Source organism: Notechis scutatus, chromosome Z, assembly GCF_049901735.1.
Source record: "Notechis scutatus isolate UNSWTSFEM ecotype Mainland chromosome Z, rNotScu1.2, whole genome shotgun sequence".
In the NCBI taxonomy this organism is placed as follows: Eukaryota; Metazoa; Chordata; class Lepidosauria; order Squamata; family Elapidae; genus Notechis; species Notechis scutatus.
The window spans coordinates 24382169-24394802 of record NC_142025.1 but is presented as its reverse complement, the minus strand read 5'-3'; the positions used below and the strand labels follow the sequence as shown (position 1 = coordinate 24394802).

Here is a 12634-nt window from a genome sequence, read left to right as displayed (position 1 = left end):
ACAAAAAAACATATAGATTTGAAACCAGAGATATTTTTATTGGGAATTTTACCTGATACATACAGTAAAAATTTAAAATATTTGATTGTAAATGTATTAACAGCAGCTAGGATTGTATTTGCTAAAAATTGGAAAAATGAGAAAATACCATCGCAGGAGGAAACCATTAAGAAAATATTGGAATGTGCTGAAATGAGTAGATTGACATTTGAAATTAGAGAACAAGAGGATAAACAATTTTACAAAATTTGGGACCTTTTCTATCAATGGTTAGATAATAAAACAATATTAAAATATGTAGAATTTTAGAAAACAATGAATATATAAAGATGTATTTCTTTTCTTTTTTTATTATTATATCTATAAAATGTTTCTAGGATAGATTTGGGAGGATTATATGAATTGTTATAAAATAAACTAAGTAAATTATAGTTATCTCGCAAAGTATGAATGAACAAAATTATAGTCAAATGATTGAGTAATAATACTAGGGTATTTAATCTTTGATTGATAATATGAGTTATTATGCAATGTAACTGTAATTGTGACTATGAAATGGATGCACAAAAAATTTGTAAACCAACCGACACACTGCTTGTACACTTATGGAAGAAAGTTGGATGTTTTTATGTTTTGTTTGTTTTTGTTTGTCTTTAAAAACCAATAAAATTTACAAAAAAATATATTAATATTTGAAATGATGAACTAGCTTTGTTCTAGAATGCTTGCCTTATCTGACTTTAATGACAATTCTAAAAGTGTTTGATGATGAAAACAAAATTTTGATTTCCTGCTAAATTAAGTCATGTAAATATTAGATATATTTGAAACTACTACACTTCAGTGTGCGTCAGAAAAACTGAAGCTAATAGAATGTTGAATTTGTGAGAATGAAAAATGTACTTACTTGCAAAATTTAAACAATATTTTTTCAAATACTAGTACTGGTCCAGTGCTGCCCAATATTGTCAAAGGTTGCCCAGAAAAAAGTGAATAGGCAACTCCAGTTAATGAGGCTCCAAATAAAGACTCTATTGCACTCTGGAGAGAGGGAAAAAGAATCCTGTGATTCACTGAAGATAAATTAAACATTTAATAATGTGTATTTTCATATATTAATTAACATCAACAGTTAGAATATTATAAATATTATTAGCTAAATACATTTTACATTGTAGATTAGTAATAAAGTATTCAATGTGAAATAGTCCAATGAAAGTGTAAATTTATACAAAAACCTAAGGAAAGATTATCTGTTTTGACACATTAAATGACAACAAGGATGTTATAATACTTGTAACATACCAAATCTAATTAAAGTAGGAAAACAAGGATAACTTTTCCTGAAAGAAACCTTTAGCCAAGCTGGGCATAAGGCTTGTATTAAAATATAGAACTCAAAAACTGACTGAATGCAACAGGGCAATGATGATTCAATTATTTAAAAGAAATAAACAGACAACAGAAATAATAAATAGATCAAATAATTATCATCCTGTTCAATAATGCATTTTCTCAGTTACAGTGTCCATAGATGCCCAGCAACTATCTCCCCTTTTATTTTCTATATAAGGCATTCCCAGGGAATAGGAGGACTTAAAATTATATTTCTATATACTTTAAAATACCAAAAGTAATTTAAAATATCTGAACAACCTCACTTTTAATTACTTTGAATTCACTGCATAGTATTTAAGATCAACCAAAACATTTTCTGGGCAAATATAAGTTGATACTGTGTACACTAAAATAATCAATCATTGCAGATACATAAATATCAGTGGGGTTAGAGTTAGGGTGAGGCACAACCACCTTAGCATATACAATCATACTTCAAAGATACACACAATTTAGTCTGAGCTGATCAGTGCATTAACCTTAGATATTCAGAGCAAATATATTGTATAAATGACAGCTTTGGATATATGAAAAAAATCACATGTACTCAAAACATCTTTCTTAGGTTATTAAGATTATTATTAATCTTAGGTTATTAAGTTATTTGTTTAACCACAAAAATGCAAGAACTAATGTACTCATGCACATCAAGCCACTGAAGGTAACGAACAACTCCAGACAACTAGAAAATAAAATATCAGGTATTTTTCAATGTACATTAAAAATGGACATTTTAAAAGTCAGCAGCTTTATGACATACAATTAAAACTACTATTTTAATACCAAAATAGTGCTAAATAGCATCTTTTTAGCTATGGGTAGTAAGCTATGTATGGTAATCATAGACATCGGACATCATTTTATCAGGTCATATTGTAATATAGAAAACTAGCTCTCTATAAGGAAATAGTAGGGAGACTTTTTTGTGTGTTTTTCAAACCAGGATAATATAATATATACATCTAAAAGTGTCCAGGTATATAACAAATTTAGTAAAATTCAAAATACTAATATTGTCTTAGAAAGCAAAGTTAACTTCTCAATATATATGTAAATAAGTTTAAGGACTACAGGCACACATTTTTATTTCCAAAATGAGATAAGTATCCATTTTGTAGAAGGGGGATATGCTTTTTTTATTTATAAAAGCTATCCATTCCATAGCTTGCAGGGGTGGGGGGAGGCATGGGAATAGTGTAATGTAGTGAGACAAATTTTAAACCCTCTTTGCAAATTTAGGATGTAGCTATTAAGCAAATGTGTTAATTAAACCATATGGGGGTTGATCATAACTAAGTGGTCATTTACTTTGGTCCCCAAATGTGAAAAGTCCTATAGACAAAGTTCTGTTGTATTGCTGCCAAATTTCATCAAAGCAAACTGAGAAAGCTCTAGAGATGACAAAAATGCAATTCAGGAGAGCATACGATTCACAAGCCATAGGTTTTCCACCCTGTGCATGGAAGAATATATTTGCACTGGCATATTATATGCCATAAGACCTTCAAAATGTACTTTCATAAGTGCCAGTTACAAACTAAAATGCTGAGCACAAATAACTTATATTCAGTGATTCCATTCATTTATATATTTGGTTAATTAATTAATTTGAAAACTAGGATAAATCAACTATTATTATGGCTGATATAGCATTGAACTTATCATGAAAATATAGTAATTGACCAAACTTCTTAGAGTTCACATTCAAGTTTTCCTTAGAAATATATTTTTCCTCTGGCAATAGAAAATAAATATTTTAAAATCAAACTAGGTGTTGCATAGATGCATTCAAATCCAAGTATTTCTTGTAGAGGAAAGCATATTTAAGAGAATTATTCTGTTTGGAGGACCAGTAAGAAAAGATGTTTTACCATTTTTCTGCCATCTTTCTCTAATGCTATATCCCCAGGCCTTCCTGTCCTCTACCATCTTCTGGAGTCCATTTAAGCTCACGCCTACTGCTTCAATGACTCCATCCAGCCACTTCATTCTCTGTCGTCCCCTTCTTCTACTGCCCTCAGTCTTTCCCAGCATTTGGCTTTTCTCCAGTGAGTCCTTCCTTCTCATTAGGTGGCCAAAGTATTTTGAGTTTTCAACTTCAGGAACTGGCCTTCTAAAGAGCAATCAGGGTTGATCTCCTCTAGTACTGACCAGTTTGATCACCTTGCAGTCTCATTTGAACCATAGTTCAAAGGCCTCAATTCTTTGGCGCTCAGCCTTCCTTGTGGTCCAACTTTCACAGCCATACATTGCAACTGGGAAAACCATAATCGACTATACACACTTTTGTTGGCAGGGTGATGTCTCTGCTTTTTAGTATGCTTAAATGCTTTTTAGTATGCTTAAATGGACTCCAGAAGATGGTAGAGGGCAGGAAGGCCTGGAGGAATGTTGTCCATAGGGTCACAATGGGTTGGACATGACTTTGCAACTAACAATAACATCCCCAGGAACATTCAAGCCTGGACTTAGGTCGATGGGGAAGGAAAGATGGTAGTACGTTATTTTCACACCAAATGAAATATGATAAATTATGATAGAGAAGGAGAAATAATTCTTTTTTTGCCATATCACTTTTTGAAACAGCTTTTCTCTAACATAAAAATTAATTTAAATTTTGTTACATACATGTGTGCATGACATTTAGTTTAGTACAGAATACTGAATTTTTATTTACAAAACATTTTAAAAGCATATTTTTTATTTTATTATTTCACAAAATAAACAAGATCTCTGAATTAGCATTCTTGAATATATTATGAAGATGTAACAAATATTTTTCCATTACTAGGCTAAGGCCTTTTAAAAACATACAATGAAAGTTGTTTCTCGGACCATGAAACAGATTCATCAAGGCAGGATAATTTTTACCTTAACTGTGCATCTCCTCCTGTTCTCCATTTTTTCCACATATTTGAGAAACATGTATTATTGGGCAGGGCTAGTCAAAAGGAGGTTGATAAAGGTCTTCAAATAAAAGTAGAAATAAAGGAGACAAATGAACACAGTCACTTGCCTCTGAAAAGCTAAAATCCTGGCTACTACCATTCTTTGTACTCACTATTCTGCCTTCTGTAGCTTCTCCAAGGAGCCCTCCAAAAGTGATTACAGGAGACATACAGGCACAGTATAGGAAAAGAATCGAGGCCAGACACTGCAGACTTAATGCATCCTTGAAGTCACTCAAGAAAAAAGATGTTTTCCTTTTGATGTCAAGTATCAAACCACCAAAAAGCCTAAATAGGTGAGATGAAACTCATCAAACTGTACTCTATAGGACTCCAGAATGTTTAAAACTATGGGACACACAAGACTGACAGTGCAGATTTTTAGCATAAATTAGCCTTATATTCCAAACCTATTGACAATACAGATGCAAACATTCCAATTTCATCTATACATTCTCAGCTGAGTGAACTGATCTTCTGATTTATGCATTTTAATGGTAAAGTATCCATTGTTGGTCTCTGGGGCTTGTCTTAAATGAAAACATTTTCAGGGCATCAACTTCTGCATTCAGTACCAAGTTTTGTGCATGTATGTGGTTGCGGGGAATAGTAATATATGCCTTGAGTAATTTTAAAATAGACTTACATACAATTTTGATATTTAATATTGTCTACATTTTTAAAGAAACAGGAAGCTAGCTGCAAGTATTTGAAAGCATTATTTTAATGTTTATAAGATATTTAAAAAATAATTTAGTGATTAAAAGTATTCTTTAAAAAAAACAATTTAATTTAAAAAAAAGCTGCGTTATAATGCCCATTATTTTTATGCTTACAATTGAGAATGAAAACAAAACAGGTATTCATCCTAAGGAAGATGAAAAACTTTTGAAAGAAATTGAAATTTAAAATCTTCCATTTGTCAGGGTTGTCTCTCCTTTAATAATAGTATTTAATTAAAATTTAGACCATCTTGAAATTTTAGGCAACCATATCTTCACAAGGATTTTCCATATGAAGACATTTCACTAGAATTAAATTTAAACAAAGATATTATCCTTCTGAAATGATTTTTTCTGTTGTAACTGCCAAGATTGGGAGCCTACAGGACATCTGTATAATTTTCACATGTGAGAACTATAACTACTCTTAACTGTAATATTTTGAATATCTAGCTTCACACAGGCAATTTTTTACTTCAAATTATTTTTATCTTCATAATATGGTTCAGATGTTGTATTAAAACTTCACTATAGTCCCTAGAATCTACTAAAGAATAGTTCTACTATATTAAGAGACTTAAAATAGACCATTAGCTAGGAATCAAACATATTTATGTAGAAATTTTAATCTATGACATTTTATAAATTTTTAACGCAACAATGATTTTGATTTTCACACTGATGTTATTATAATTGAAGTAAATTCTACACACCTTCCAGTTCTTTGTAGTTCAGGTCCAGCATGATGACCTTCTTCCTTAAGGGGTTCTCCAGGAGAAGCAGCTCCATTTGGAAATTTAGGAATCTTCCTCTTCTCCTATATTAAAATGTTAAATGATTTTTGCCTTTAAGTCATGATAAAGTTATAATTCTTAGTATTTGTTTCTTGGTAGCAGGACAAATGCTTCTTTTTACATTATGTTTTATCTATTTAATTATAGCAAAACTATCAATGTATGGTCTGAGGAAGGTTTTTGTTTTTCAGCCAGCTTGTCCCAGCAGCTGACAATATTTAAGGATCAGAAGAAATAACAAGCATAATTTCAAGCAGTCTTCTTCACATTGATATTAGTCTTCCAGGCTAACTATATAATATAGTGTTCTTACAAACCAGTGTTTGATTTTTAAAAGGCTAATCTAACATTAGAGTGATAGCCACTTCTGTTCAATAAATTAAAAGCTGTAAAATAATTTCTTTTTTTTTTTTTTTTGCTTTTGAATCTTTATAGATCCCTATAAATCTATAAAGATTTATAAATTATAAATATAAAGATTTATAGGATAAAAACAATTCTATGAATTTGATCTCACCTTTCATCAACTTGTTACTTCATTGCAAATTTATTTTTCAGGTTTATGGTGCAATCTTGATCACACTTACCATACCATTGTGCATTTTAAAGGACTCTTCATTTGCTGAGGAACCTACCTGAGAAGGAACGCTCTTGGGTGGTTCAATTCTAATTGAAGGATCCCATTCGCCTGGAGGAAGAACAGTCACTTGATCTAAAAATTCATCAATTCCAGATAGTAGATCATTTCTATCTTTGGCTTTATAAGCAACATCATGGAACACCTTTTAAAAAAGGCATATAAGTATGTATTTGATTTCTTGACATAATATAACTTTTTACTAAGAAGAAACAAAACGTGACTAATATAGTTGAAAGACCAAAATGAAGAATTAGTTTAACACACCTCCATTAAAATATTAAGTTATGCCTATATTAGTTTTCTGAATGAATACCACCAGAGATATGGAACTAGATGGCAATTTGATAATTTAGTTATAATGATAGTTATTATTGGATAACTATTTTCAGAAGCTGGATTATATGAAATAAGTTTCATATTGTCTTCAACAATTGATCAACTGCTATAGATTTAAAAGCCTAAAAGAAAAATCTATAATCTATGCAGATCTCAAGGAGAAAGCATCCTGGAATTAATTTTTAAAACCAAAATTTGTTAATATTGTTTCTAAAACACTGTTTAAATGTTGCAGGTACAGCATACTTGCAAATAATATGAAATGTACAGACAATAAATAATTAACAACACTGTGACAACTTATCTGACATATTCCACACATTCTGAACAACTTTCATAATCTCTTATAAATTGGCAGTAATGGTGTAAACTCCATGAACAGTTTGCTATATCACTATAAAGATAGAGTTATCACTAATGAAGAATATTTTTTAAAAAGAATGAATCTTGCTGAGCATTATTGCCGAAACAAAATAATATAATAATTTGATATTTAGAAGCTTTAATCATCTTGAATAAGATAGCTGAACAGATAAAGGTATATGGCCAAATTATAAGGAATGCGCACTCAAATTCTATACACTTAGTATTACTTTTATTGTATTATTAGTATTCACATGATGATAAGTTACTTCAACTTACAACTTACTACTTCTTGTTATTCTATTTCCAAAATCTGTCTTACTATAAAGTTAAAAGCAAAATTTGAATATCCCTTTCTAAACAATTGTTTAAATTAATTTGTATTTGTGAACAACTGTGACTATGTTTGCTAAATTGCTTGTACTATTTTTAACTAAAAAACTTATTTTTGCAATCAACATCTTCACAGGTTTCATTACTAGCCCCAATTCACACTAGACCCAAAGTTATACAGGTAGCCCTTAACTCCCATAGCAATTGAGATCAGAATTTCCACTGCTGGATGATATGGTCATAAAGAACAACCAATCACTTAGTGACAGCAATCTCACTGGACTGGCTGACAAATCTAATGGGAGGCTCCAAACCTCAGATTGGAATTTGGCTTCTCTTTTGAAACTACCTAGGCAAAGCCTGTATTTCCGAGACTGTTTTGAGTTTGCCATATGTTCATTTCTTTGTTATTTACTTGATCTTGAGCCAAATTGCTGTTCTAATCTAGCAGTGTGAATAAGCTGAAACCAGAAACAGAACTGCTGGGGAGAAAGACAAAATAAAACTCTCTCTAAACCAACTGTGTGGGTGGGTTAGGTAGCACAGTAAATGGATGCTGCCAGGTGGGAAAAGATGAAAGGAGTGTGTGAGGTACTGGTAGGTGCAACATGGGTTGGGGAGAGTGTACAAGGAAGGGAGGGAGGGATAATGGACCTTTCTTCTGGATTGGTTAAAAAAGACAGCAATAACTGGAAAGAGATGATCCCATAGGTAAACTGGCCCCAAACTATGAACATAAAACTACTATCACCTTGAATTACACTAGTAACACACAGGCTGAATAACTGGCACCATTAACTGTCCAGACTGCCACGTTTTGAACCAGCAGTCCCCTGTACAGACTGAGAGAACACAATTACATGTTTGGAAACCACCCAGATCCATCAAGGAATCAACCTCAAAACTGAATTAAATACTGAATACTAAATTGTTTAGTATTTTTGCTCAAATTTTAGTAATAATTTGTTTCTGGAATTCTGGACTTTGATACGGCCCAAGGGCTAATCAATAAAGATTGAATACTAATCAGTAAAAAAATAGGTTGACACTGCCAAATTAAATGACAATATTTTATTGTTGCTGATACACCCATCTCATCCCATGAAAGAGATTACTATTTAAAGATTGTACAAATGGTACTTAATAATTAACCTTACTTAAATATAATAAAAATATTTAATATAAGCTTAATATAAAAATGGTTAGATACAAATAGAAACATTATAGTAACTTTAAAATTAACACATTATAGTTAACTTTAAAATTAACATAATTGTAACTTTTTATTAGTTTCATTAAACTAGTGCTACTCCTAGTTTATACAATATCTATTTTTATATTTCTTTTGAAGTTATCTATATATTCCACTAGATAACCTCTGACCTGTTAGACCCCTCCTTTTGGGGATATTTTCTTACCATACCATAATTCAGTGTCTTCAACAATGACAACCTCTGGTGTATTGCCTTCACTGGAAGTGATGGGATACATTCAGAGATGTATCTGCCTTAAAAATAATCCATATTGAACTGCACAGTGCAGACAAATGTCAGCACAGTAAATATTTTATGACATTTTGTATTATTTCATAAACTGTTTTATAATAACATTTACTTCATAAAATGTTTTAGAAAATTAGTCAAATTTCAATTTCAATAGATTTCATGCTGCAGATTCCACAATTTGGATACGTTAAGTAAATTAGCCCATTTGACGTACATTGGTTCAAAAATTGTTACTCTCTGACGAACTGTTTCACCCAGTTTAAAGGTTACAGGAACAAGAATTTTAGTGGTATATACATTCAGCTTACATTTTTGTGTGTTTTATTTTATATTACCCAGAGACCTTCAGGTATTGGGAAGGTTTTTAATAAATGACTTATAATAAATAAAAATGATACTATGAGTATGATAGATTAATTTACCATCTAAAGACCAAAGTTGTTGTATTTTACTGGGAAAGTGGAGAAACAAAGGCAAGTTATAAAGGTAAAACTGGAGCAAGTACATAGATTTGGGTATCTTAGCAGAAAGTTCACTAAAAATAGGATAACTGATGGAGAATTGTTCAGATCTGCTAGTAGAAAAGTAATGGATAGTAATTTGTTATCTTGCAAGAATAAATACTTGTCAAAAAAAGGAAAATAACTGTTCATTATAGCATGCTTCTGCTCATTTATATACAAGGCATTTAAACCTGTGTGTGATAAACAAGGCGGGATAAGGTAAGAATTAATGGATATGGAACAATGCACTGGATATGAAAATTACTAGAAGAAAATACTTCAAAGTGATTTGGGCATAAAGTCAAATTATACACATTGCAAAGCAAAACAATAACAATGAATTAGTTAAATGAAAGGGAAAACTAAAAACAAAGAAAAGGACAACGTATGAAGAAATTCATGGATGTTATAGAAACAAAGTTAGTTAATCAAGACAAAGCTATGGAGAGATATGAAGAACAGCATTGGTTAACTACATAGAGGTAGCCCACAACTTACAACAGTTCATTTAGTGACTGTTCGAAGTTATATCTGCACTGAAAAAAAGTGACTTATGACCAGTGGTGGGATTCAAAAAAGTTTACTACCAGTTCTGTGGATGTCACTTATTTGGTGAGTGTGGCTTGATGGTCATGTGACTGGGTGGGCATGGCTTGAGGGTCATGTGACTGGGTGGATGTGCTGGGTCATGTGACTAGGTGGGTGTGCGACAGGGTGGGCATAGCTAACTCAATGTCACTCACATCAAGGGGTGCCTCGCCTGGCCCCTCCCCTCCCAGCCATTCCTTGTCACACCCAGCCTCAATGTATCTATAGTTCTGTAAAAATGTTGTTCACCTTTTTTGACTTTATTATCTGCATACTATAGATGTATTTTCATGGACCACTGAAAGGAGGAAATGGCTCACATGCTTTCCTCAAGAGTGTGATAGGCAACAGGCTTTTTAGGAGCTGCCAGAAAGAGTGGGGCAATGTATTTTCCAAAGAAGCAGAATGCAAACAAGAAGCAATGGATGGAAACTGAACAAAGAGAGAAGCAACCGAAACTAAGGAGAAACTTCCTGATAGTGAGAACAATTAATCAGTGGACCTGCTTGCCTCCGGAAGTTCTGGGTGCTCAATCACTGGAAGTTTTTTAAGAAAAGACTGGACAGCCAATTCTCTGAAATGGTACAGGGTTCACCCCAAGGTCTCTTCTAAGTGTTATTCTGTTATTCTGACATCTTTCCCAGGATCTCTACTCAGAGTTTGGCATCCTCAGTTTTTCTGCCTGAGCAAGGGGTTGGACTAGAAGACCTCCATAGTCCCTTTCAACACTGTTAAACACACATGTATTTATGCTCTGGACTATAGTAAACACTGAAAAATACCTGGACAAAAGAAAGGCAGTAAAATCACTCTAGGACAGTGTAAAATATTAATATATGATAAATAATGGAACAATTAAAAATAATAGCACAGAATTCTCTCTTGCCTTTCTTGCTCTTTCTTTCTTTCTTCCTATTTCTTTTTCTTTCTCTTTATTTCTCTCCCTTCATTTCTTTCTTGCTCTTTCTTTTCTTGTCTCTCATTCACACACAACACACACTCTCTCCCTTCCTTCATATTTCTTTTTCTTTCTTCCTTCCTCTTTCTTTCTCTCCCTTTCTTTCTTTCATGCTCTTTCTTCCTATTTCTTTTTTTCTTTCTTTATTTCTTTCTCTCCCTTCCTCTTTCTTCCTTCCTATTTTTCTTTCTTTCCTCTTTATTTCTTTCTCTTTATTTCTTTCTCTTTCTTTCTTTCTTTCTTTCTTTCTTTCTTTCTTTCTTTCTTTCTTTCTTTCTTTCTCTTTCTTTTCTTCTCTCTCTCTCTCTCTCTCTCTCACACACACACACACACCACACTCTCTCTCCCTTCGTATTTCTTTTTCTTTCTTCCTCTTTCTTTGTCTCGCTCTTTCTTTCTTGGCCTTCCTTCCTTGTCTCTATCTCTCTCTCACACACACACACACCAAACTCTCTCGCGTGACACACACACACACACACACTGCTGGTCTGGAAGAACTGATCTGGCGAGCTCCAGGAGGTGGGAGAACAAAGAAAGTAGCAGCCCTAGAACATCCACCCTCCCTTTCAGAGCACCACAGCGGGGGAGGGGGCCGGCGGCACAGCTATTGGGGCACCTCTGTCACCTCTCTCAGCCCCAGTGCAGCAGAGAAAACAAACAGCCATGGCATGCTCCAGCTGCTGCCATTGCCACATTACTCTGAGGGTCACCTGCTTGCCCATCCACCAGCCTGACTGGCCCAGAAACCTTGGCCTCCTCCTGCCTGGCTGCCGGCTTCTTGATGTGAGCAGAGGCTGCTGGTTGGATCGAGGGGAACCACAGTGCTGAGCTCCAGCGGCGGCGAGTGCCAAGGGCATAGCTAGAATTGGAATAAAAGGCTGTGCACCTGTGGTGGAGAGAACCGGAGCAACATCCGGCAGCTTGGATGAAAAGGTGCCAGCAAGGCAGCAACTGCTCTCACGTCAAAAAGCTCTAGTTCTTTCCTCCAGAGATGTGCAGCCTTTTCCTCCAATTCTAGTTATGCCCTTGGCACTCACTGCGACGGGACTCCAGCACTGCGGTTCCCCTCACTCCAACCAGCAGCCTCTGGTCATGTTAAGAAGCCGGCAGCCAGGTGGGAGGAGGCCCAGGCTGGATGCAAGGTGGGGAAAGCCTGGCAAGGCCTGGGGATGGCCCAGCAAGGCCCTGGGAGGCCCAGCAAGGTCCTGGACAGTGGTGGGGAGGCCTGGCAAGGCCCTGGATGGTGGTGGGAGGCTTGGCAAGGCCCTGGGCAGTAGGGGGAGGCCCGGGAAGACCCTGGGCAGCAAGGGGAGGCCCAGCAAAGCCCCAGACAGTGGGGGGAGGCCCGGCAAGGCCCTGGGCGGTGGGGGAGGCCCGGAAAGGCCCTGGGCGGTGGGGGAGGCCCGGAAAGGCCCTGGGCGGTGGGGGAGGCCTGGCAAGGCCCTGGGTGGTGGGGGAGTGGCTAGCACAATTTGCAGGCTTATTGTGATCAGGCAGATCAGGGCTGCTCAGTTGGGCCGCAGGCACCACATGGGGAAGGCAGGTT

The 12634-nt window shown here is 34.9% G+C and overlaps 1 protein-coding gene across 6 annotated transcripts in view; it reads right to left on the bottom strand.

Annotated features, from left to right (window-relative positions):
* The window catches only part of SLC4A7 (solute carrier family 4 member 7), a 98745-nt gene that overhangs the window by 30141 nt on the left and 55970 nt on the right, over nucleotides 1–12634 (bottom strand). For all 6 annotated transcript variants that reach the window (XM_087946357.1, XM_087946355.1, XM_026689300.2 and 3 more), the window contains 4 exons: nucleotides 6498–6644; nucleotides 5782–5885; nucleotides 4460–4634; nucleotides 908–1041 (listed from right to left, as the gene is read on the bottom strand). In XM_087946357.1, coding sequence (XP_087802483.1) covers nucleotides 908–1041; nucleotides 4460–4634; nucleotides 5782–5885; nucleotides 6498–6644 — 560 coding nt within the window. The remainder of the gene's footprint in view (nucleotides 1–907; nucleotides 1042–4459; nucleotides 4635–5781; nucleotides 5886–6497; nucleotides 6645–12634) is intronic.